The 22745-nt window shown below is 47.1% G+C and overlaps 1 protein-coding gene across 2 annotated transcripts in view; it reads right to left on the bottom strand.

Moving 5' to 3' along the window:
• The window catches only part of GALNT10 (polypeptide N-acetylgalactosaminyltransferase 10), a 189362-nt gene that overhangs the window by 4909 nt on the left and 161708 nt on the right, over positions 1-22745 (bottom strand). Inside the window, exons 8-11 of one of the 2 annotated variants that reach the window (XM_081035187.1) lie at positions 14469-14576; positions 3791-4012; positions 1641-1757; positions 279-428 (exon numbers count right to left, since the gene is read on the bottom strand). In XM_081035187.1, the coding sequence (XP_080891313.1) occupies positions 279-428; positions 1641-1757; positions 3791-4012; positions 14469-14576 (597 nt within the window). The remainder of the gene's footprint in view (positions 1-278; positions 429-1640; positions 1758-3790; positions 4013-14468; positions 14577-22745) is intronic. The other variant, XM_081035188.1, reaches the window with a different exon arrangement.

The raw sequence follows: 22745 nt of genomic DNA, 5'->3' as shown, positions 1-22745 counted from the left end.
GTCTCCAGTCAAATTTCATTGGTTCTCATGTTTTCTTCTTTTTCTTTTCTTTTTTTTTAAATGGACTCAGTTGCCAACATTGAAGATTCTAGAAATTTCACAAAAAATGTGGATTTCTGGCTTCTCTTGGATGTGTGCAAAGTCAGGCGTGGTAGGTTTGTGGAACACATGCATGAGTGAGTGGGCTCTGCTGGGAGGAAGAGTGGGCACTACACGCCTTTCTTTCTTTCTGGGAATCAAGCAGGTTGGCCCGTTACCCCCCACAAAGCCTGCCTTACGTGGCGGTACTTCCACAGCTGGTTGCCCTTCATGCTGTGGCAGTCATAGAGGGTGACAGGGCTGGTGTGGGACACGGCGTCAAAGCAGGACTTCTTGGTGTGCTGGGGGTCTCCAGGCCGGATGTCCTCTCTCCAGGTGAAGGTGAACACCTGTACACCCAGGGACAGCACGATAGGGATGGCAAAGCCTGGACACTTGCTTTTGTCTTGTAATTATGAAACATTTTAAATACAGAGGTCCAGAAAAAAAGTATCTAGATCACATTGGTTCCCAACGCCCAGCTTCCACGACCAGGAAGACAAACTGGTGGTGAGTCTTGTTACAACTTTACCCCCACTTTATTTTGAAACAAATCCTAGACATCATCTCATGGCCTTGGAGAATTCAGAAGAATTAGTCAAGCAGCGCTTGACTAAGGAGCTAAGGAGCACTGCTATCAAGGAAGGATGAGGGAGAGCGGCAAGCGTTTCCGAGGGAGGGGCAGGCACTGTCAGAGAGGCGAGCCGTCCACTCTCAGCGAGGATGCAGGCATCCCTTTCGAGCTCTGTTTTTGCAGTGGACCCACATTATAGGCTTTTATCAGTGTACACTTGCAAAATGGCAGAAAACCCACGGTGAGGAGAATATGACAATGTATCCTCCAACCAAGAGTCAGCAGATGCCATGTGATTTAACATTAGGGTGAACTGCTTGGAGGACGGGATCATGCAAAGTTAAATGCAATTTCCTGAGAGCGGCGGCTTTTCCAGCAAGGCTGCCTGGCACTCCTCAATCTTCCGATAGCATTTCTTGGGAAGGATCCCTTGGGGAACCAACAGGTGGAGCTGGCCATACCCCAGGCTCCAGAAGTGACCGTGTGACCCAGGCCTGATTAATTTGAGCACAGTATTGCATCCCCACCGTAATTGGCTCAGGAAAGCCAACATGTGAGAGCCCCAGGGCTTTCCAGAACTGTGGGAAGGGACATACCTTCCCACTGCAGGGCTGGAAGCCTTTGCTGCCAGTGTCACACCTGCCACCACATGGGAAGAGCCGCGGGAGCAGAGTTACGACCCTGGAGTGACCCCAGTGATATCACCTAAACTTTTCGGTGACGTGAGCCAGTGACTCTCGCTTTTTGGTGAAGGCCATCTGAGCTGTGTGTGCATTGTTGGTAACCACCAGTCCAGGTTGATGGTTTCACTGCCGTGGGAAGAATTCCTCTTTCGAAGGGGTTCAGGAAGCTTTTATAACTCGTCCCCTGGGCTGACTTGTGCCACTCAGTGTTGACCCGTGGCCTCTCCCTCGCAGCCCTGAACACATCTAGGCTGCCACTGACGGGACAGAGAACCTGGCTGCCGGCCCCCAGGAGTGGCCCTTACCTGCATGTTGTTCCACGCAGCCTCCCCGCGGCCGCGGACGCAGCTCTCCAGCCTCAGTGGGGAGCCCAGGGCCCCATGTTTTGTGTCTGCACACAGTCCTGTGCCCATATTGCGAATCTGGATGGGAAAGAGGGAAAGAGTGACTAGTGAGGCACCTGAGACACCTCCTGGGGCCCCTGCGGGGCTGGGGGAGGGAACCAAGGCGAAGACATCAGGTGGGCTGAGTTCTGGACTTCCTAACACAGCCTGCCCTAGCCGGTGGCAGTGTCTGTGCCCTCAGCAAAGGCATACTCTGTTCACAGAGAGGAGCTCCTCTACACCCGGCTTGTCTTAGAGCACGCAGAGTCTCAGGGTATGGTGCGGACCTGCAGGGGAGGGGGGTTAAAAGGAGGACTCCCTGGCTCCATTCCCAGAGAATCCAATTTTACCCCCATCTAGGTGATCCAGAGACCACACCTTGAAAACCACCCTAGAAAAGGACGTGATGTCTTTGCTGCAGGGTCTTGGATTCTGCTAGTGGGGCAGGTGAGTGGCAAGAAGTGACAGGATCCAAAGAACAACAGTGGTCTCATGAGACGGGCGTGGTGTAGTGGGAAGAACACACACACTGGTGGGAGTGTGAAGGCCTATGATGCTTGTGTGGTCAGTGCACCTACTAAGGGCCGCCACCGTGCTAGGTGTCACATTCCATTTTGTCTGAGGGGTGGGGAGTGACAGCTGTGACAACGTGCCCCTCAACGTCTTGTTGCCGGGAGCCTGACTGCCCAGCTGCTATGTTCAGAACCCACCACTGGTGCCAAGTAGAGGACACGCTTCCCACGGCTGCTTCCAGCCACCAATTGAGGGCAGCAGAGAGCCTAGGGCAGGCATTCCTGGGAGATGCTGGATGACTGACAGGAAGTCTGGCTTGAAGACTGTTCATGAAGCTGGCCAAACTTCTGTAGAGCCTCCCTGTGGCCTGGGGCTCCTGTTACCCCAGCCGTCTTTCCTCCCGTCTCCCAGGGGGCAGACTGTCTGTCCCACAGCTCACTTCTCATTTTTCCTCTCAGGCATTTCCCAGTAAGTCCCTTGCATGTCTCATCCCACCTTGGTGTCTGTTTCTCAGAGGACGGGAACTAGCGCAGGGGAGAAAGCCCACAAGCGGGCAAAGAATGAGGAGCTTCAATGAGAAGAGTCACTACAACACCTCCTCTAGAATATTCGTGTTGGTGTTGAGTGGGGTAGCTAGACAGCTTAGTCAGGAAGGTCCCTCTAACTCACTGTGTGAATTTGAAAAAGTCACACCTGCTGTTTCTGCTGGCCCAGCACATTTCCTTCCTCAGGCAGAACCCTGATTTTCCTAGGCTCCTGCTCTTCACCCACCCACTGGCCAGTCAGAATATCCATCCTGCCCTTGATTTCTATTCCTCCAACCACCAGTGATTGGTGAAAATCCAAGATTAACAGCCGATTCCCAGCTCTTTGCTGGGTCTACTGGGAAAGATGTATACTTTCTGCTGGGTTGGCCAAGCTGGGGGGTTGCCAGCCTGAAGCTTCTGGAAGCCATCTTACTACCTTCAGTATGAGGCCAACACAAGAGGAAGCAAAGTTAAGCAGGAGAAAAAGACTGACATAATTTGAGACCCTGGATCCAGGCGTGTCTGAAGCCACAGCCATCCAAGGTTCCTATAAGAATCAATAAATCCCCCTTTTCACCTTAAATTGCAACTCTCTCACCTGCAACTGAAGGAGCTCCAGCTCTTATGCACCCTCTCCCCCAGACCCAATATATCCATGTATAAGTGAGTGGGTCCCCTCAGCTCAGAGGTCCAGGAACCAGGGTCGGTGATGGAGCGCTTTTCCCCTGGTAAGACCATCTCCTCCAGCAGGACCTGCTTTGTGGGTGTGTGACGTGGGCAGTCACACAGCCCCATGCTCAGAAGGGCCTGTGCTTAGCTTAAAGCTCTGCTATCGCTATCTTAAAATTTTCAGTAATTTCATCTTTGAACCCCTAAGTGAAATCTGATGGGACAATGGAGCAAGCCTGTGAGCAGGGCCGATACATGATATACGAACATTTCTGCCGTGTTTGCTTATAGCGTCTGCGATGGCCCTACATGCACAGAATTTCGGGTCCCAATTATATAGTAGGCCCTGCTCTCCAGACTCACCTCTCCCCAAGCTGCGGCCGGGGGCTCCACGGGTGGATAGAATTTGGGCAGATCCCAGGCGATCTCGGTCATAAACCACTTGAAACTCTTGCAGTTAAGGGAGCTGCGGAACTTTTTCTGGGCAGCTACGTCCCCAGCGGAGAGGTGGCGGTACTCTGGCCGGCGCTGATAGATGTGCTCGGCATACTCGTCCATCCATACTTCCGCCACTCGTTTCAGGTTCTGGAGGGCGACAGGCAGGTGTGAGGTCAGATTCTGTGAGGGGCTGAGGCCAGAGGGTGGGGTGCAAAGGGTCCTGGAGGTTGAGGTCCATCTTTCCTATTTGACATTGTATCAATGACTCTACCCGCACCATGTTCTTAAGCCTTCCATATGTCTACTATTTATGCATGTTTTAAAGACTCTACAACTTATAGTGGAATATTAGACTGTTGTTGTTTTGCCTGCCCATCTTCCTTCCCTTCTTTTTCTAGGGATAGCCCTCCAACAGTTTTCCTTTCAGGACCCACCTCTGCCTCACTGTTATCTCATGCAGCACATGGCCCAGCCTGGCTAATGGGAAGACAGTCAGCCCTGGACATAGGGATTGGTCAGCAGTGAGTACGTGACCTAAGTCAAGTCAATCAGAATCAATAGGCATTAGCCCTGGAATTTTTGCAGGAACTATGGGGAGGAATTGCTGTGTTTCTGCTCGGACTGCTGGGTAAGTCTGATGGGTAAAATGCCAGCCAGAGCAGCTGGGCCACATGGAAAGCCTGTCCAAGGTTGAAGTTAACCCAGGATGAAGCAGAGATGAGGGTGAGATCGAGGAACACATTTCTCCTTTTAGTGCCTGGATCCTGCCATGCCTGAAGCCAAACCACCTCAGGACTTCCCATTTACAGAAGTCAGAAATTTTCCTTTCTGCTTAAGCCAAATTGAGTTGAGTTTCTGTCATTTTCAACTAAGAGTGCAGACCAAGCTGCATGGTAAAAAATTAAAATTTGCAACTCAAAGGTATAAGTCCATCAGCAGCTGCAATTTTCCATAATTTGAGGTGGGATAGCTGCTGCTACTTTTATTATGAAGCACATAATTAATAAGAAAATGACAACCACATTATTGGCAAGTGGGGGTTACAGATGAGGAACATCCTGTGTGTGAGACCTGGAGACAGAGGAAATGTGAATTCTCCTTTGCAACTGTGATGAACATTCCCCTTTCCATCTGCAGTGTAGACACCACCTGCTGAGAACCTCTGACAGCTGGCTCTGGAAGAACCCAGCCTCAGGGTTCAGGGGAAGTTCCCTGCTCCAAAATGTCTCCCTCTAACCTCTGGCTGTTGCCAGAAAGCTTCTCCTCATCTCCCATATTTAAATTTCCAAGACTTGATATAGGTCATCAAAATGGCGGTGTGAGGTGAGCCTCTGTAAAGCTCCCCTGGAATTTACAACTAATCAAAGAACAATAACTCCACAAAGGACTCCCTGCACAGCAGACAGGCAAGACGAGAGGCCCACTACTGCATTCACCTAAAGGTGGGAGAATCGAGAGGGAAGAACTCGGACTGCTAGGGCTCCGCTTATGGCCCACAGGGCTGAGGGGGCAGCATATAATACGGCTGAACCCAACGCTCACGGCAGAGACCTTGGAGAAAAGACTGAGGGAAGAAGGCTGAAAATGGTGGTTTAAGCCCTCACTGCCGAGCGGAGAATGGAAGCCTTAGGCACAGAGACTAGCCGCCCCCTCCCTACCCTCCCAGAGCTCGCCCCACCCCCACATGCCCGGTGCTAGAAGCGGAACAGTAGCAGTGTCAGATCAAAAGAGCAGAATATTTGCTGCTCTGAGAACTGTGGACCGCAAACACAGATTCGCAGCCCAACTAGTTCCGGCAAAGGGGAGGGAGCTGTGGAAGCAGGACCCGCTGTGGTGGTGCTCGCTGCCATTGCTCTGGGCCACCTCTCACAACTCACCCCACCCCTGGCCCCACCTATCTGGGTGGATCCCTGCAGGAGGAAACAGAACTGCTGAAACATATGGGCTCTGAATCTGGTGCAGAAAGAGCTTTGGAACTTCAAAAGCTCTCCGCATCCCCACATGGACACTGCGCCCTGTGACCCAGGCAAACTATTAACAGAGGAGAAGCCCATCTCCGAGGGAATCCCCCCATTGTGTGAGAAGCTGGAATAGTGCAGAGAAAACAGCACTACCGTGTGAGAGAGAAAAAAAAGGCTGCAGTCAGAGAGAAAATAAAATATTCTACCAACAACTACTGGAAAACAAAAGAAAGACCTCTTCCTATCAACCTGTTGCAGAAGCCACTCCTGTAGATGTCTAGGAAGAGAAATAATAAATCAGTAATTGCCATGGATAACAAACAAAATCAGAAATGAAAAAGGGGAAGTTATCATGGACACCACAGAAATACAAAGGATCATCCAAGAATACTACGAAGGACTATGTGCCACCAAATTCAATAACCTAGAAGAAATGGACAAGTTCTTAGAAACATATAGCCTTCCATCTGTGTAATTTCCAGGTTTCTATCTTCGCTGTCACTGACTCTTTCCTCCATCTGGTCAACTCTACTACCTAAGTTGGTTATTTCATTCTTAATTTTCTAATACACGACCTGCACTACAAGAAATACTAAAGGAGGCTATTCGACCACCATTAACAGGGACAATTTGTGGCAACCAAAACATAAAAATGGGGAGAGTAAAGGCCTGAATCAGAATGTGGGAATGGAGAAAGTAAGCATGCTGAAGAAAATGGAATACTCTAAATATCAAACTTTCTTTTACATAAACTTAAGGGTAACCACTCAAAAAAAATCCAGAACTGAAATATATAAAAGAAGAAACAGAGAGAAAATCATAGAATACCACCACACAGAAATAATAGACAACAACAAAAAGGCAAAGAAACAATGGAGACACAGCCTTACCAGAAAACTAAAGACAGAATGACAGGAAATCCTCACATATCAATATGACAGGAAATCCTCACATATCAATAATCACCCTAAATGTAAATGGACTGAACTCACCAATAAAAAGGCACAGAGTAGCAGATTGGATCAAAAAACTAAACCCAACCATATACTGTCTCGAAGAGACACATCTCAGCTACAAGGACAAGCATAGACTCAAAGTGAAAGGGTGGAAATTGACACTCCAAGCAAATGGTACCCAGAGAAAATCAGGTGTAGCCTTAATGACATCAGATGAAACAGACTTCAGGGTGAAAAAGATAACAAGAGACAAAGATAGACATTTCATAATGGTAAAGGGGACTATACAACAAGAAGACATAACAGTCATCAATATTTATGCCACAATCAGGGAGCACCGAAATATACCAAGCAACTACTAACAGAACTAAAGGGAGAAATTGACCAAAACACAATTATACTAGGGGACTTAAATACATCATTGACAGCTATGGATAGATCATCCAAACAGAAAATAAATAACGAAATAGCACCCCTAAATGACACATTAGATGAAATGGACATAATTGACATATATAGAGCACTTCACCCGAAAACATCAGACTATACATTCTTTTCTAGTGTACATGGAACATTCTCAAGGATAGACCATATATTGGGACATAAAAGCAGCCTCAGCAAATTTAAGAAGACTGAAATCATACGAAGCATATTCTCTGATCACAAAGCTTTGAAATTGGATATCAACTGCAAAAAGAAAGCAGGAAAAAACACAAATACATGGAGATTAAACAACATACTTTTAAAGAACTACTGGGTCAAAGAAGAAATTAGAGGAGAGATCAAAAGATACATAGAAACAAAGACAATGAAAATACATCCTACCAAAATTTTTGGGATGCAGCGAAAGCAGTTTTAAGAGGAAAATTTATATCATTACAAGCCTACCTCAAGAAACAAGAAAAATCCCAAATAAATAACCTCATGTTTCACCTTAAAGAACTAGAAAAAGAAGAACAAGCGAAACCCAAGTTCAGCAGAAGAAAGGAAATAACAAAAATCAGAGCAAAACTAAATGAAATAGAGAACAAAAAGACAATAGAAAAAATTAATGTGACAAAGAGCTGGTTCTTTGAAAAGATTAACAAAATTGACAAACCCTTGGCTAGACTCACTAAGATAAAAAGAGAGAAGACACTAATTAACAAAATCAGAAATGAAAAAGGGGAAGTTATCACAAACACCACAGAAATACAAAGGATCATCCAAGAATACTATGAAGGACTATATGCCACCAAATTCAATAACCTAGAAGAAATGGACAAGTTCTTAGAAACATATAGCCTTCCAAGGCTGAACCATGAAGAACTGGAAAATCTAAACAGACCGATCACCAGTAATGAAATTGAATCAGTCATCCAAAACCTTCCCAAAAGCAAAAGTCCTGGACCAGATGGCTTCACCAGTGAATTCTACCAAACCTTCAAACAGGATCTAATACCAATCCTGCTCAAACTCTTCCAAAAAATTGAAGAAGAGTCAGTACTCCCTAACTCATTTCATGAGGCCAACATTACCCTGATACCAAAACCTGCTAAGGACAACACAAAAAAAGAAAACTACAGACCTATATCTCTGATGAATACTGATGCAAAAATCCTAAACAAAATTTTAGCAAATCGAATACAACAATGCATTAAAAAGATTATTCATCACGACCAAGTGGGGTTCATCCCTGGGGCACAAGGATGGTTCAACATCCACAAATCCATCAATGTGATACATCCCATAAACAAAATAAAGGACAAAAATCATATGATTATATCAATTGATGCAGAAAGAGCATTTGACAAGATACAACATCCATTTATGATTAAAACACTTAATAAAATAGGTATAGAAGGAAAATGCCTTAACATAATAAAGGCCATATATGACAAGCCCTCAGCTAATCTCATAATTAACGGTGAAAAATGGAAGCCATTTGCTCTATGTTCAGGAACACGACAGGGCTGTCTCCTATCACCTCTGCTTTTCAACATAGTGTTGGAAGTCCTTGCCAGAGCAATCAAGCAAGAGAAAGAAATAAAAGGCATCCAAATTGGGAATGAAGAAGTTAAATTATCACTCTTTGCAGATGACATGATGCTATATATAGAAAACCCTAAAGACTCCATCAAAAAGCTATTAGAAACAATCAACGAACACAGTCAAGTTGCTGGCTACAAAATCAACGTACAAAAGGCCATTGCATTCCTATATACTAACAATGAAATCTCAGAAAAAGAAATACAAAAAATAATTCCCTTTGCAATTGCAGCAAAAAGAATACCTAGGAATAAACTTAACCAAGGATGTGAAGGATTTATATGCTGAAAACTATAAGACATTTTTGAAAGAAATTGAAGAAGACAAAAAGAAATGGAAAGACATTGCGTGCTCATGGATTGGAAGAATCAACATAGTTAAAATGGCCATATTACCTAAAGCAATATACAGATTTAATGCAATCCCCATCAAAATCCCAATGGCATTTTTTAAAGAAATAGAACAAAAAACCATCAGATTTGTTTGGGACCACAAAAGACCCCAAATAGCCAAAGCAATATTAAGAAAAAAGAACAATACTGGAGGTATCACACTCCCTGACTTTAGCTTGTACTACAGGGCTACAATAATCAAAACAGCATGGTATTGGCAGAAAAACAGACACACAGACCAATGGAATAGAATTGACAACCCAGAAATAAAACCACATAAATATGGACAGATAATTTTTGACAAAGAAGCTAAAAGCATACAATGGAGGAAAGACAGCCTCTTCAATAAATGGTGCTGGGAGAATTGGATAGCTACGTGCAAAAGAATGGAACTGGACTGCTATCTGTCACCATGTACCAAAATTAATTCAAAATGGATCAAAGACTTAAGCATAAGACCTGACATAACAAACTGAATAGAAGAAAACATAGGTACTAAACTTACGGACCTTGGGGTCAAATAGCATTTTATGAATTTGACTCCAAAGGCAATGGAAGTAAAAGCTAAAATAAACAAATGGGACTATATGAAACTTAAAAGCTTCTTCACAGCAAAAGAAACCATCAACAAAATAAAGAGGCAATCAACTGAATGGGAGAAGATTTTTGCAAACAGTGCCTCCGATAAGGGGCTAATATCCAAAATATACAAGGAACTCATGCAACTCAACAACAAAAAAACAAAGAACCCAATTGAAAAATGGGCAGAGGACCTGAAGAGACATTTCTCCAAAGAGGACATACAAATGGCAAATAGACATATGAAAAAATGCTCAACATCACTAATCATCAGAGAAATGCAAATAAAAACCACAATGAGACATCACCTCACCGCAGTCAGAATGGCTATCATCAACAAGACAAATAGTAACAAGTGTTGGAGAGGCTGTGGAGAAAAAGGAACCCTCAGACACTGTTGGTGGGAATGCAGACTGGTTTAGCCGTTATGGAAGGCAGTGTGCAGGTTCCTCAAAAAATTACGAATAGAATTACCATATGACCCAGCAATCCCTCTCCTGGGTATCTACCAAAAAAATCTGAAAACATTTATCCATCGAGACACGTGTGCTCCAATGTTCATTGCAGCTTTGTTTACGGTGGCCAAGACATGGAAACAATCAAAATGTCCTTCGATAGATGAATGGATAAAGAAGTTGTGGTATATATACACAATAGAATACTATTCGGTGGTAAGAAAAGATGAAATAGGACCATTTGTGACAACATGGATGGATCTTGAGAGTATAATTCTAAGTGAAATAACTCAGACAGAAAAAGCAGAGAACCATATGATTTCACTGATATGTGGCATATAAACCAAAAACAACAAAAGAACAAGACAAACAAATGAGAAACAAAAACTCATAGAGACAGACAATAGTTTAGTGGTTACCAGAGGGTAAGGAGGGTGGGGGTGAGAGATGAGGGTAAGGGGGGATCAAATATATGGTGATGGAAGGAGAACTGACTCTGGATGGTGAACACACAATGGGATTTATAGATGATGTAATATGGAATTGTACACCTGAAATCTATGTAATTTCACTAACAATTGTCACCGCAATAAATTAAAAAAAAATTTCCAAGCCTTTTCTCTATCGTAAAGTCCCCCCGCCCCCACCACCACCACCACACCACTGCAGCCCAAATGTGCCCAAATGTGCTTCCAAAAGGTAAAAGGGAGTCAGCACTTCAGGCTGTTATCAGTTATCAGACCGCTCTAGAAAGAGACAGTCAAGCAGGGGTTGGCCAATGTCTTCTGTAAAGGGCCAGGCAGTAAATATTTTGGGCTGTGGGACCATATGGTCTCAGTTCTGATGACGTAGCTATAAAGCAGCCCTAGACGCTATGTCAACGGATGCGTGTGGCTGTGTTCCAATAAAACTTTATGGACACTGAAATTTAATTTTCATGTCACAAAATATTCTTTTGTTGTTTTACACTCCTCCCCCCACTGCTTTAAAATATAAAAAACATCTTTAGCTCACAGGCCACATAAAAACAGTTTGCCGACTCTTGAGGAGAAAGGAAGCCAACAGGAGGAGGCCCGGATTCCAAAGACAAAATCCACTAACTCCTCAATTTTGTTGGCTCTGAGTGCGGCACTAGAAAACTACGGCATTTCCTGGCCGCTGCCCTATTCTTCCTAAGTGCTGAAGGGGTTGACAGTGGGATGGAAAATAGTTCAGGAACATTGTTATCCCCCCAGGCCCCTGCACGGCAAATGATGGGTTTAATGTAAAACCGTGCCCCGAGGAAGCTGAAGGCCCACAGAGCCTGCACACCTGAACGCGCTCCTTTCTCACTGTCCAATTCGCTCGAGCCACAGGGATCATGAGGAACTGCCATAGTTTCCTCTCCTGCAACAGGCAAGGGTGGCCAGTCTGACCAAGGAAAGGTACCAAAATTCAGCAGTGATATTCTTAAAGGATCCAATCATATGCTATTTTAATTCTAGGTGATATTTAAATTACTATTGTAATGGATATTACGTTTTCCAGACCCAGCTTAATAAGCCATTTCTCCCAGACCTTGAACTTTTGTACCAGTGAGTGGACCACAGTAAAGGACTTCACATTTATTTCTATTGCACCTCCCCTCCCCTTGTTAGGGTCATGAAAAGGACTCTGGGAGTTAAGTGGGCTGTGTGCTCTTCTTATCCCTCCTCCTCTCACCTCCCTCGTTCTGGGGGGCAGTCTTGTCTGAGAGCCGCTGCCCTTCTTGCGATTGGACTATAGAGATTTACCTGGATCCTTGGGCTAAGGCTCCAGTTGTGTTTCACCAAGTTTGAGTGGGTTTCTGTTACTGCCTTCCCTAAGACCCCTTTCCCAGAGGCAGAGGCAAGAAGGAGTTTAGCAAATTTAGTGAACCAGTTAAGACTGGCTGCTTATTCTGGAGGCAGGCAAGCTCCTTCCTGCTCTGCTACTTCACTGCTGCCTGGCTGTGTGTCCTTCTGGAGTCAGCACAACCTTGGTAAGACTTTGGTCTCCCTCTTTACCGTGCCCTCTTAGGGCTTTGAGAATACCTCTCCTCAAAGCCATCAAAATGATGTTCTAGGAGATAATGCTCTAGGGGGAACTGGTTGTTAAAACACAGAGAAAACATTTACAATATGATCTGCAACTAGATGAGGGTAGTTAGATACTATGATCAAAAGTCAGAGGAGCTTGAGTCAGACATCTCCGTGGTCCTGCAAACCCTATGTGGGGTGCCACTCCAATTGTTAACTGGCTTAACGGCCCAGGAGGCTGATTTAGTACAGACCGGTGAAAAAGAAGTTAAGATGTTTCTGAGACTGACGCACTACCTACTGCGCTAACGAAGCATCTATGAAGTTAAAATGTTTAAATGCAGACAATACAGTGACATAAACTTCCCAGTCTTACTAATATTGTTGCTGACACGAACACTACTACTAATAGCTGTCACTATTTAAGGGACAAATGCTGTACCCCAGGCACCGGTCAACCCTACACGAGCTTGAATTCTGACTCTAGGCAACAAAGGTGTCTATGTTTCACTTTCCTCATCTCTAAAATGGGGATGAAAACTAAGTGAGAGTTAAGTGAGATGAGTACGTAAGTTGCTCTGCAAGATGTCTAGCTCACAGAAGGTATGTGTTACGACAGTTAGCTATTACCCATGGAATTCATCTCTGGTTCCATAAACGGGAGGCGGTAGTGCCTCTTTCCCAGGCTGATCTTATAAACGACAGCTCTGGATGGTTTAGGAGACAGAGGTGTCCCCACGATCCCACTGTTGCTAGTAGCTGAAAGAATCTCAGTCTTGGCTTACTGAGCAACTTTGCGCTGTTTCCCCGACGGGCACCTTCTCTGGGACTGCCGATAGTATTTTAGGTGGATCGTGATTCCTGCGTCTCCCGCTGAATCTAGAACCCACCCCCCATGTCAGATAGAGCTGTCCAAACTCCAGGTGGCTGGTCGACTGTCGTTGCCATCGTCGGTCACTAGAGGGCACTGCCGGCTCTCTTTTTCCTCAACGCGGGTCCCAGAGCCCCGGGCCTGCCTGAAGCCTCGGGAAACAGCTCCCGGTCCTCGGATGGAGCCCGGGGAGACCCGCTGCCTCTTAAAGCCTCTCAGTCTTCTTGTAAATCGCAGGGCAGGCGCTCTTCCAGGACGCAAGGACTGCAATCCTGCACGTTGTCGATTGTTAGGGGGTGCGGGGAACGCAGAGGCCTGGGCTACGTGGACTGATGTCCAACAGGCTGACAAGGGGGGCTCTGTCGGGAGGGGTCTCCGTGGGGAGACGAGGTGGGGTGGGATGTCCCGATGAGCAAAGATGTGCCTGTGATCTTTCCAGCTTCCCCCAAACCTCCCTGCAGCGCTCTTTACCCTCTGGGGGCACTCTCACCCTCTTCGGTTTTCTTTGTGGTCAACTTGATCTTTTTTTTCTTTCTCAAGACACTTAGTATTTTAAAATTTATTATTAAAATTGCATAAAATATCAATAATACAAAAAAAACCTCCCAAACCCCAAACCTCTAACAGATTTCCATTTGTAGCTTAGTGGTCAATTTAATTCACGCAATAATGAATACAAACCATTCGAAGGCATGAAATAGTCTGACACTGAATTTTTGGTAATAAAGGTGGGGAGGGGGTGGGGAGAAGAGAAAGACGTTGACATTTATTAACCGCCCCTGTGCCAGGAGCTTTTAAGTACCCTGTCTCAGGCTTTCCCAAACTCACCCACCTGTATTAATATTTATCTAACATGTTTCTTTAAATCACCCCATGTCTAACTTTGCACCTGCTTTAGCTTTATCCTAAGTAACACTGTCTGGGAAATACACATCAATTTCTAATCCACATGAATTTAAACATATGTAAATAAAAGTGTTCCTCTGTCTACCACCTCAAATCGTCTGTCACACTTTGGGAAACACCTTCATTTTCTGGCAACGCTAGGAGTTGGAAAAAATTAGCTTCCTTTAAACAAAGGTGAAACACAGTCTCAGGGGAGTGAAGCAACCCTCCCAAAGTCACACAGCTAATAAGTGGGTAAGCAGGGCTTTAAGGAAGTTCTTTTACATTGGATTTCACCTGAAGAGTGGTGGTGGGGGGTGGGGGGCACATCCTCACACCTAGGGATCCCTTGGCCTGGGGTCCCGGATGCCTCAGGGTGCCTCTGCTCTGCTGATGGGCATAGGTCAACCCCTTCCCCACCAGGGAAGCCACCAGCTTACCCGGGCCAGGCTGACTCCAGCAGGGACCTTGTACGGTACATACTTCCTGTAGATATGGCCCACCCTGGAGCAGGGGATGTCCTCCATGCGGCCCCCACACATCCACACCTGCAGGGTGAGAAGGGAGAGATGATATTTTTGCCCCCAATTTGCTATCCCCTCCTTGGTGCATCTATTGAAAGCATAAGCTTGTATTGTCTACTAAAGCCCCGTTCCCAGAACTAGGGATGGAGGAAAGCATAGTAATAACAACAGTAGCAAAAACAGCTGACAGCAGCGAGTGCTTACTCATCGCCAAACACTATGCTATGCGCCTCACATGCACAACTGCATTTAAGCCTTGTCAGACACCTATAAAGTAAATAGGGACAGAGCTCCACTTTATAGATGAAGGAAATGAGGCTCAGAGAAGCTAGGAAGCTAGTCTAAGGTCACAGGGCTAGGAAGCGGTGGAACCAGAACTTAAACCCAAATTTAAATTCTGGGCTCTAAACAGGGTCTGAGCTCTAAGCAACTGAGGATGCTTGGAGTGCTGTGTTGAGAAGCACTCTAAGGTGGCCCCGGGGGCTCCCTGGGGAAGACGAGGCCATCGCTTAGTGATGTCTGCCACAGGTATGACGGGGACGACGCAGAACAGGGCTCTGTGTATTTACGGAACGTGGCATTACATTCCGGTGTTTCCTCCTGGATCGGCAAGCCTCTTGCTGGCCCCCCTGAGCAGAGGTGGCAGGCCCGCTGCGCTGACTTTCCTGCAGTCTGCTGGCTAAACCATGCAGCTGGGCTCACCGCAGTGAGGGATGCTATGTTGCTCCTTGTGTCTCCCTCCTTATCTGGCATCACAAAGAGCTCCTGAGTTTGACTTTGCACTGGGCGGACAGCAATTTGGGAATTCTTATTAAATACAAACAATGCTGACTCATACCCACTGAAGGGCCCAGCCTAAAAAGACTCTCCTCAGCAGTCCTGGGTTCAAATCCTGCCTCATCCACTTACCAGCTTTGTGACTTTGATCAAGGTACTTTACATCTCTGAGGCTCAGTTTCCTCACCTGTAAAGGATTAAATGAGGCAGCCCTGGGGACGTACAGTGCTTAGCACAAGACTTGGCACACAGTCACAGCAGTGTTACATGCCACAATGATCGATTCCTATATTTGACTAATATTTGGGGAGTATCTGCTACATGCCAAACATTGTGCTAGGCAGATATAGTGGTGAATAAGCCAAAGCCCCTGCACTCATGGAGCGGGGAGTGTGGTGACTAGCCTCCGAGATGGCCCCCCAATGATCCTCGCCTCCTGGTATTTGCACCCTTATGCAGTTCCCTCCCATATGAGTCCCGTGAGGACTGACCTGTGTACCCAATAGGATACTGCAGAAATGATAAGGCTTCCACCTTACTCCCTGGGATCACTTGCTTTGGGGCAGCCAGCTGCCATGTTGTGAGGACACTCAAGCAACCCTGTGGAGAGTTCCATGTGGTGAGGAGCTGAGGCCGGCTGCTAATAGTGCTAACTTGCCAGCCATGTGAACATGCCATCTTAGAAGTAGATCCTCCAGCCCCAGTCAAGCCTTTGGATGACTGCAGGCCTGGCAGATACTCTGACTTCAACCTCATGACAGACTCAGGCATAACTATCCTGCTAAGTCCCTCCCAAATCCTGACCCACACAAATTTGGGGATGATAACTGTTTATTACTGTTTGAAGATGCTATATTTTGGGGTAATTTTTTTCCTGTGGCAGTAGGTACACTAACACGGGGAGCCAGTTTCAGATGGTGATGAGTGCTATAAGAAAGCCAAAGTGAGGTCACTGGATAGACTCTGTATGGACGTGTGGGCTGCAACGTCACCCACACCTGTCAGGGAAAGCCTCAGTAAAGGAGTATTTGAGATGAGACTTGATGAGAAGGTGAAGTAACATAAAGATCTGAGGGGTGAGAGAACAGGTGGGGAGAAGAGCTAGTGCAAAGGCCCTGGGGTAGGGCCGGTCTTGGCAGAATCACTGAACAAAGCAAGCCACAGGCCTGCAGCAGAAGAAGAAGTGACGGGAGAGTCAGAGGGGTGAGCAGGGACAATCGTAAGGGTCTCACAGGGCAAATCTTCACCGAAAGTCTTTAGTGAGGGAGACAATATAATCTAATTTCTATTTTACAAAGATGACTCTGCTTGTGGAGTGCAGAATGGCCAGTTGGGTACAGGCTTGGCAGAGGCAAGGCCTGGGAGACTCTTGCAGATATGAAGCAGTCGTGTGTCTGGTTTGTGGTTCACGGTTTGGGTCATGGCTTGTGGGGGCTATGGGGATGGCGGGACAGAGCTGGATTCAGGAAATTATTATTAATCTTGTTACCATATGTCCTTATTTGTGGAATGAGTAGGAGTGGAAACATCTACAATGCCAATTCTGTGTAAAAGAGCCTTTTTCAGCTTGAACTCCTCAGTGAGATATTGGGGATTTGTTTAATGTCTTGATTAATTCGGGGGCTCTAGAAGGGCTACTTCATGCACCTGGGGGTCCTCAATCCTCCAGGATCTCCTGCCAGCCACTCTTTCCATCCCACCCTATTGTACTCTGTCCTGAGCTTCCCACAAGGGGATATGCATGTATGGGGCTGCAATTAGTGGAAGTGCTGCCTGGAGAAATGCAATTATATTCTGATCTTGGGGGAGGAAAAAAAAAATCGAGCAAGTCAATAGAACAGAACATTGGTCTCAAGATAATGGGCTCCTGATGGTAGATTAATGTCAAGGCCAAGCCAAGAAGTTTATTTTCAAAGCAGGAGATATTGATCAGGCGCCAGGATCCCATAACAATAACTCTTCTTTTATACAAAGTGATTGATGTGGAAGTGATGCTTTTGTCTGGCGGGCATTGCCCAGGACGCCGGTGGGCTGCCCCTGCTTTCTGGGAGGTGGAACAGTGCTGAGCAGGTTGGGGACATCTTACCCCGCTCTATTTTTGAATGTCTCTCGGGCAGTGGGCTAGGTTGGCACCCAGCTCTTTTGAGTCCATATTAAACTCGCATTAGCTAACGAGGCTGCATCTCCAGCTCTGCCTGGCGAGGAACCTTCCTTAATGCAGACGGATGATCAATTTCCAAATCCTTCTCTTTGCTGTGGCCCCAGGTGTTTTTGGTCCTGACCATGATGGCCATCAGCCTGAAGTTTCCTGAGGGACCAGGGTGACCTTGATCTGCTGAGAGCTTCGAAGCATCCCAAATGCTCTCGTGTTCCTGGGATGTCTGGAGTCCAGGGGAGTCCTGGCGTTGGACAATGGGTTTACGCCATGGCTTCCCTGCCCTGCACATGATCCACTGACGGCTGACTCAGAATGTGAACTGCCTTCAGAGAGGCAGACACCTGCTCCGCTAAAGCTGTTGCCAGCTCCTGAGTCCTTTGGCAGCACCTGAGCAGCCTGAGAAAGGCCCAGTGCTGGCACACCCCTCTTCACAACTCCCCCTGCCTCCCAGAATGCATCTTACACAGCAGTCAGCACCTCCCATGGTCACTGGTTATCGGACAGGATCCCAAGCCTGGAGGGGGCTCTCCTTCCAGGGACATGATAAAAGCTGAAGGCACAGAATGGTGTCATGACTTGCCCTGGGCTGGGAAGCCGGTCAGAGCTGGTCTTGGATCCCAGGTCCCCTACCTGTGTACCTTTAGGGCCCTCCTACACCTCCTTCACAGCTGAGGCAGCAGCCACTCAGACTCACAACAACTGTGGCACAGGGGTGATGAGCACACACCGCTCTCCAGTCCCAACGCCACCTCATGCAGCTGTGTGACCTCATGCAAGGCATTCACCTGGGGAGCCGCCCTCTTCTCATCTGTGACCTGGGGATGGTAGTCACTGCTACCTTGCAAGCTGCGGAGGTGGCAGGAGACAACCTGTGAAAAGCGTTTAGCTTGACGCCTGGTCATGGCAACCCTGATTGATGTTTGTCATTTCTACTTGCAAAAGGATGAGAAATGCCACCACCTTGAAATTGTACAGTGTTTGCCCTTTGGCCCAATACCATCACATTTTTTATCCTATGGCCCAATTTCCCAAATGCAGAAACTGAGGCCCAGAGAGAGAAGGTAATTTTTCTAACTGACTCGGTGGAAGTGACTGTAACTTACCAGGAGAATGACAAAAGCAAGTGGGGCAGGACGAAGCCATGGGGCACTACTGGGGGCCAGCCCAAGGGTGTTCTCCTTTCTTCCAAGGAACACACCAGCCGAAGAGTCCAGCTGGAGGCAGAGAAGGGGGAGCCACAGTGCTGGCAGAAGCCAGAGTCATGTTTGGCCACGACCCCATGATATTTGGATGGGGACACACACAGGCCACTGAGATGACATTTTTGAAGCCCCTCTCTGCTTCCAGCTTTTTTGCCTCCCTCATCCCAGCGCCCACCCCATCCCACTTGCTCTGGGAGCCTTGTTCCACCATAAGGAGTTTTCACGTACCCTGTCAGCTCGCTTCTTGGTGCCCTCCCCGCCGCAAAACAGTCTTCTCCCGGGAAGTACCATGCCACCCGACAAGTACAAATCTAATTGTAAAAGCTTGCTCCCATTCATTTTCATTGCTGCTTTGATTTATTTTATTAGCAACCTTCTTTTGTGTGATGACAGGCTTCATTACAGTGTCTATAAAAGACAATTACTTGCTCTTATCTCCTAAACTGAGGAGGAAAGAGACGAGTGGTGATGTACCTCAGGAAAACACAATGGGACCCGGAGAGAGAGTGGAAGAAGGGCCGGTCCCGGGGGGGAAACACGGGTGGGCAGGGGCTGGGGCAAAACCGCTCTGTGTCAAGAAAATGGCTGCCTGGAAACCAACCAGGAATGGGACGGTCATCCTACATGCCCACGGCTGCCCGGGGAGAGGATGGCAGCCAGCCACTCTTCTGCTGTTGGTATGTCAGCTGAGGACCGCCTGGAGTTCAAACCCTATTCAATTGCACTTTGGGGAAATAATATGACAGTAATTGCCACTGATTATTCCACATTATCTGTGTGTTTAGGATGAACATAGGGTAGCAGTTATGAGCTCGGTTCTGGAATTAGATAGAACTAGGTCTAATCCAAGCTCCTACGCAAATTTTGTGAGTCTGAAAGCCTCATTTTCCTCACCTGCAAAATGGGATGAATTATTGTACCTATTTCCTAGGGTTCTGATGAAGGTGAAATGAGGTTATCCCAAAGCACAGAGGACTGTGCTACCTGGTGTTACCTGGACACACGGCAGCTGTCACTACTGGTGGTGGACCCTGCACATATGCATGCCACACAGTTCCCCTCAGAAAGGGAATGGCATTAGATCCATGCTGTCTAGAAGTTTCTATCATTTTGAATACATTAGTTTGTTTTGGACATCAAGATACTGTCTTGGGAGGTCTTACCAGCATGAAAGGCCTTTATTCATGCTAGTTTGGGATGTTCATAAGGGTTATTGGATGCAGTTGGTAAAAAAAACTAGGAAAAAACAATTTTACTATTTTTAAAAGCCATTTGAATTTAGTTCTAAATTAATATATTATTTTATATAATATAGTTTTAAGCACATGTGTATCTACATTAATAAATTAGTATTAGACTATTTCAACACTATCCTTAGCTGTTTAGTCAACTTGGCCAAAGAATGGGGGCGGTTGCCTTACATTAGCGGTTTTTTTCTTTAAGAAGTGAGTTTAGTAAAGTTGTAGGATGCATTAGGTTTTGACTCATATTTGGAAATGGAGCACTCTCACAACCACCCCGGGAGGGAGATATTATCATACCGTTACATGTGAGGAAACTGAGGCCCAGCGAAGGCAAGTGCCTTTCCCAGGGCTCCTTGGCTCACAAATGGCAGAGCCCAGAGTGGAATCGGGGTTGCTTCCCCAGAACTAGGCAGATCTGAGGCCTCCAGGGAGACTGCACCTTCCTGGTTTAATTTTTCTAAAGCTTGGCCCCGATCCTATCATGGTTCCACAAAGCTTGCTATCAATACTTGCACTGCCTGCAGAATGAAGGGCTCACCCTTGGCTTGCAGTCAAGGTCCTCTGTCACCTCTTTTGGTCACCCTGACCCTCTCCACAGCCCATGCACTCCATGTGTGGCTGCTGCTGAGAGCCAGCTGCAATGCACTCACTTTTCAGTTCCATTGGGCACATGTGCTCTTCTTTCCATGAATAATGCTGCCTAGCCATTCATTCATTCATTCATTCATTCATTCACACATAGCCTAGTCATTGGTCAGCCTTGCTCTAAAATCCCATTGGAAGCAATGGAATAGAAACTGGCTGCCAAGAGTGCACCTAAAGAGCCCATGATACAGAGCCTTCAAAGCTGGGTGAGCTGTCAGGACCTGCTGGCCAACCTGCTGGCCAACCAACCCATTTACTCTGTCCTTCCACACTCAAGCCCGAGAATCCTCCCTACACAGGACTCCGCCTCTTCACTACAGCCATGATTTCCAACGTTGGGTGAGCATCAGAATAACCTAGAGAGCTTGTTAAAACACAGACCACGCGATCCCACCCCCAGAGTGTCTGACTTAGCACAGGTCTGCAGTGAGGCCTGAGTCTCTGCATTTCTAACCAGTTCCCACGTGCTGCTGACATGGCTGGTCTGGGGGGCCACACTTTGAGAATCACTGCATACTGAAATAGTGACAACCCTTCTCAGGATAAAGGTGCCTGCCAGGTCACACTGTGTCTCTAGGTGTCCCTGTGAGTTTGGGGTTATTAGTACCCTTGTAGATGAGGAGATAAAGGTTCAGCAGGAAGGACAGGTGAGCAGTCCGAGGTCTCACTGAGAGTCTATGCCCGAGCTGGGCCGGGTGCCAAGGTCTTTGGCCTCTGTCCTGTGGGCCTCTTTCCATGCCTGTCTTCCTGCAACTGCAGTCCGGTCACATCGACCACAACACCACCAACATTAATAGCTACCATTTATCAGTCACCTACTATGGGGCAGGCACCAAGCCAAGGTTGTTCCAATTGACTAATACCATGCTCACACCCAGATGTAGTAAAGAATTGGTCTATTCCCATTGTACAGATGAAGAAATTAAGTCCAGAGAGCTTGAGTCACTCTCCCAAGGTCACACAATGACTAGCTAATCGAGCCTGCAACAGAACCCAGGTGGCCTGATTCTGAAGCACGTAATCCTGTGCTGTTCTCTCTAACATGAGGGTTCTATCAGGACAGCTACCACTTACTAAATAAGCACCTCCTCTTTGCCTGGGGCCAGGCCAAAGACATGTTTCATCCCATTCGGTTCTAACCGAATATGCCTTCGAAAAAGTTATTATCGCCAGTTTCTGCTGATGAAAGACTGAGGCACGAAGAGAAAGGTGTGTGCTAGTTAGGGAGTCATGTAGGTGTGGCGACCCCTGGGCTTTTGAGCCACCTTCTTGGAGGAATGGTGGGAGAAGCAGGCTCCCACTGAAGAGATGCTCACAGAATTTCAAATGGCTCACTGAGAGTCACGAGCAGAATGCCTTCCCTGTTCTGGGGCAGACGGCTCTTGGGAAGTCTGGGCACATGTGGCCGGGAGCAAAATGCTGCATGCAGCTGAGCGTGTTCCCAGCATCCTCAGATGACCCAGCAAAGGAAGTACATCAGGTTCCTGGCAGCCACACTGCATCTGGTCTGAGTCTGAGGGAGCTGGGAGGGGCAGTGAAAGGGAAGGGGAAGGTGCCGTGCAGGTGCTTGGATGATCGCCCTGGATCGCCCTCTGTCCCTTGGGCTGGCCTTTGGAAATCATATCTCCCTCCTGGGCAGCAACCTAACCCCCGCTCAGGGCTGGTCCTGGCCTCTCAGCTCTACCTGTAACAGTGGCCTCTCGAGCCGGGGCCACCTTTTCTCAGCCCTCCCACCAGGTGGAAGGAGATGAGCACTGCACTTAGAGGAGGGTCTTCTGGGATTTAGTCTCGGCTCTGCCCCCTTGTAGCTGAGGGACCCTGGTCTTGTCACCTAACCTCTCAGGGCATCATATCACAGAGTCACCCTGGATCAGATTCTTTCACATATCCAATTTCACTGAATCCTCCTGAAGACGCTGTGAGTTTTACAAAAGGAAAATCTGAGGGTTTTCTTTTTAAAAATCTTCCCAAGGCAGTCTGGGACTGGGGTGGCCTTGGGTAACAAGATCCGTGTCAAACAACGCAAACCCCACTCGCCCTGGGCCTCCTGCCTCTACTCAGCTGTGCTGTGCCTCCCTCTTGGATGAAACACAGCTCTCCCTTGTCCCTTATGTGGCTTCCCATCAGTCATTGCTCTCACGAGCCTGCGGCATGGCACCCTCAGGCC

The sequence above is a fragment of the Rhinolophus hipposideros genome (genome assembly GCF_964194185.1).
Source record: "Rhinolophus hipposideros genome assembly, chromosome: 23".
NCBI classification, from domain to species: domain Eukaryota; kingdom Metazoa; phylum Chordata; class Mammalia; order Chiroptera; family Rhinolophidae; genus Rhinolophus; species Rhinolophus hipposideros.
Note: the sequence above shows the minus strand (reverse complement) of the source record. Positions and strands in the feature narration are given on the sequence as shown.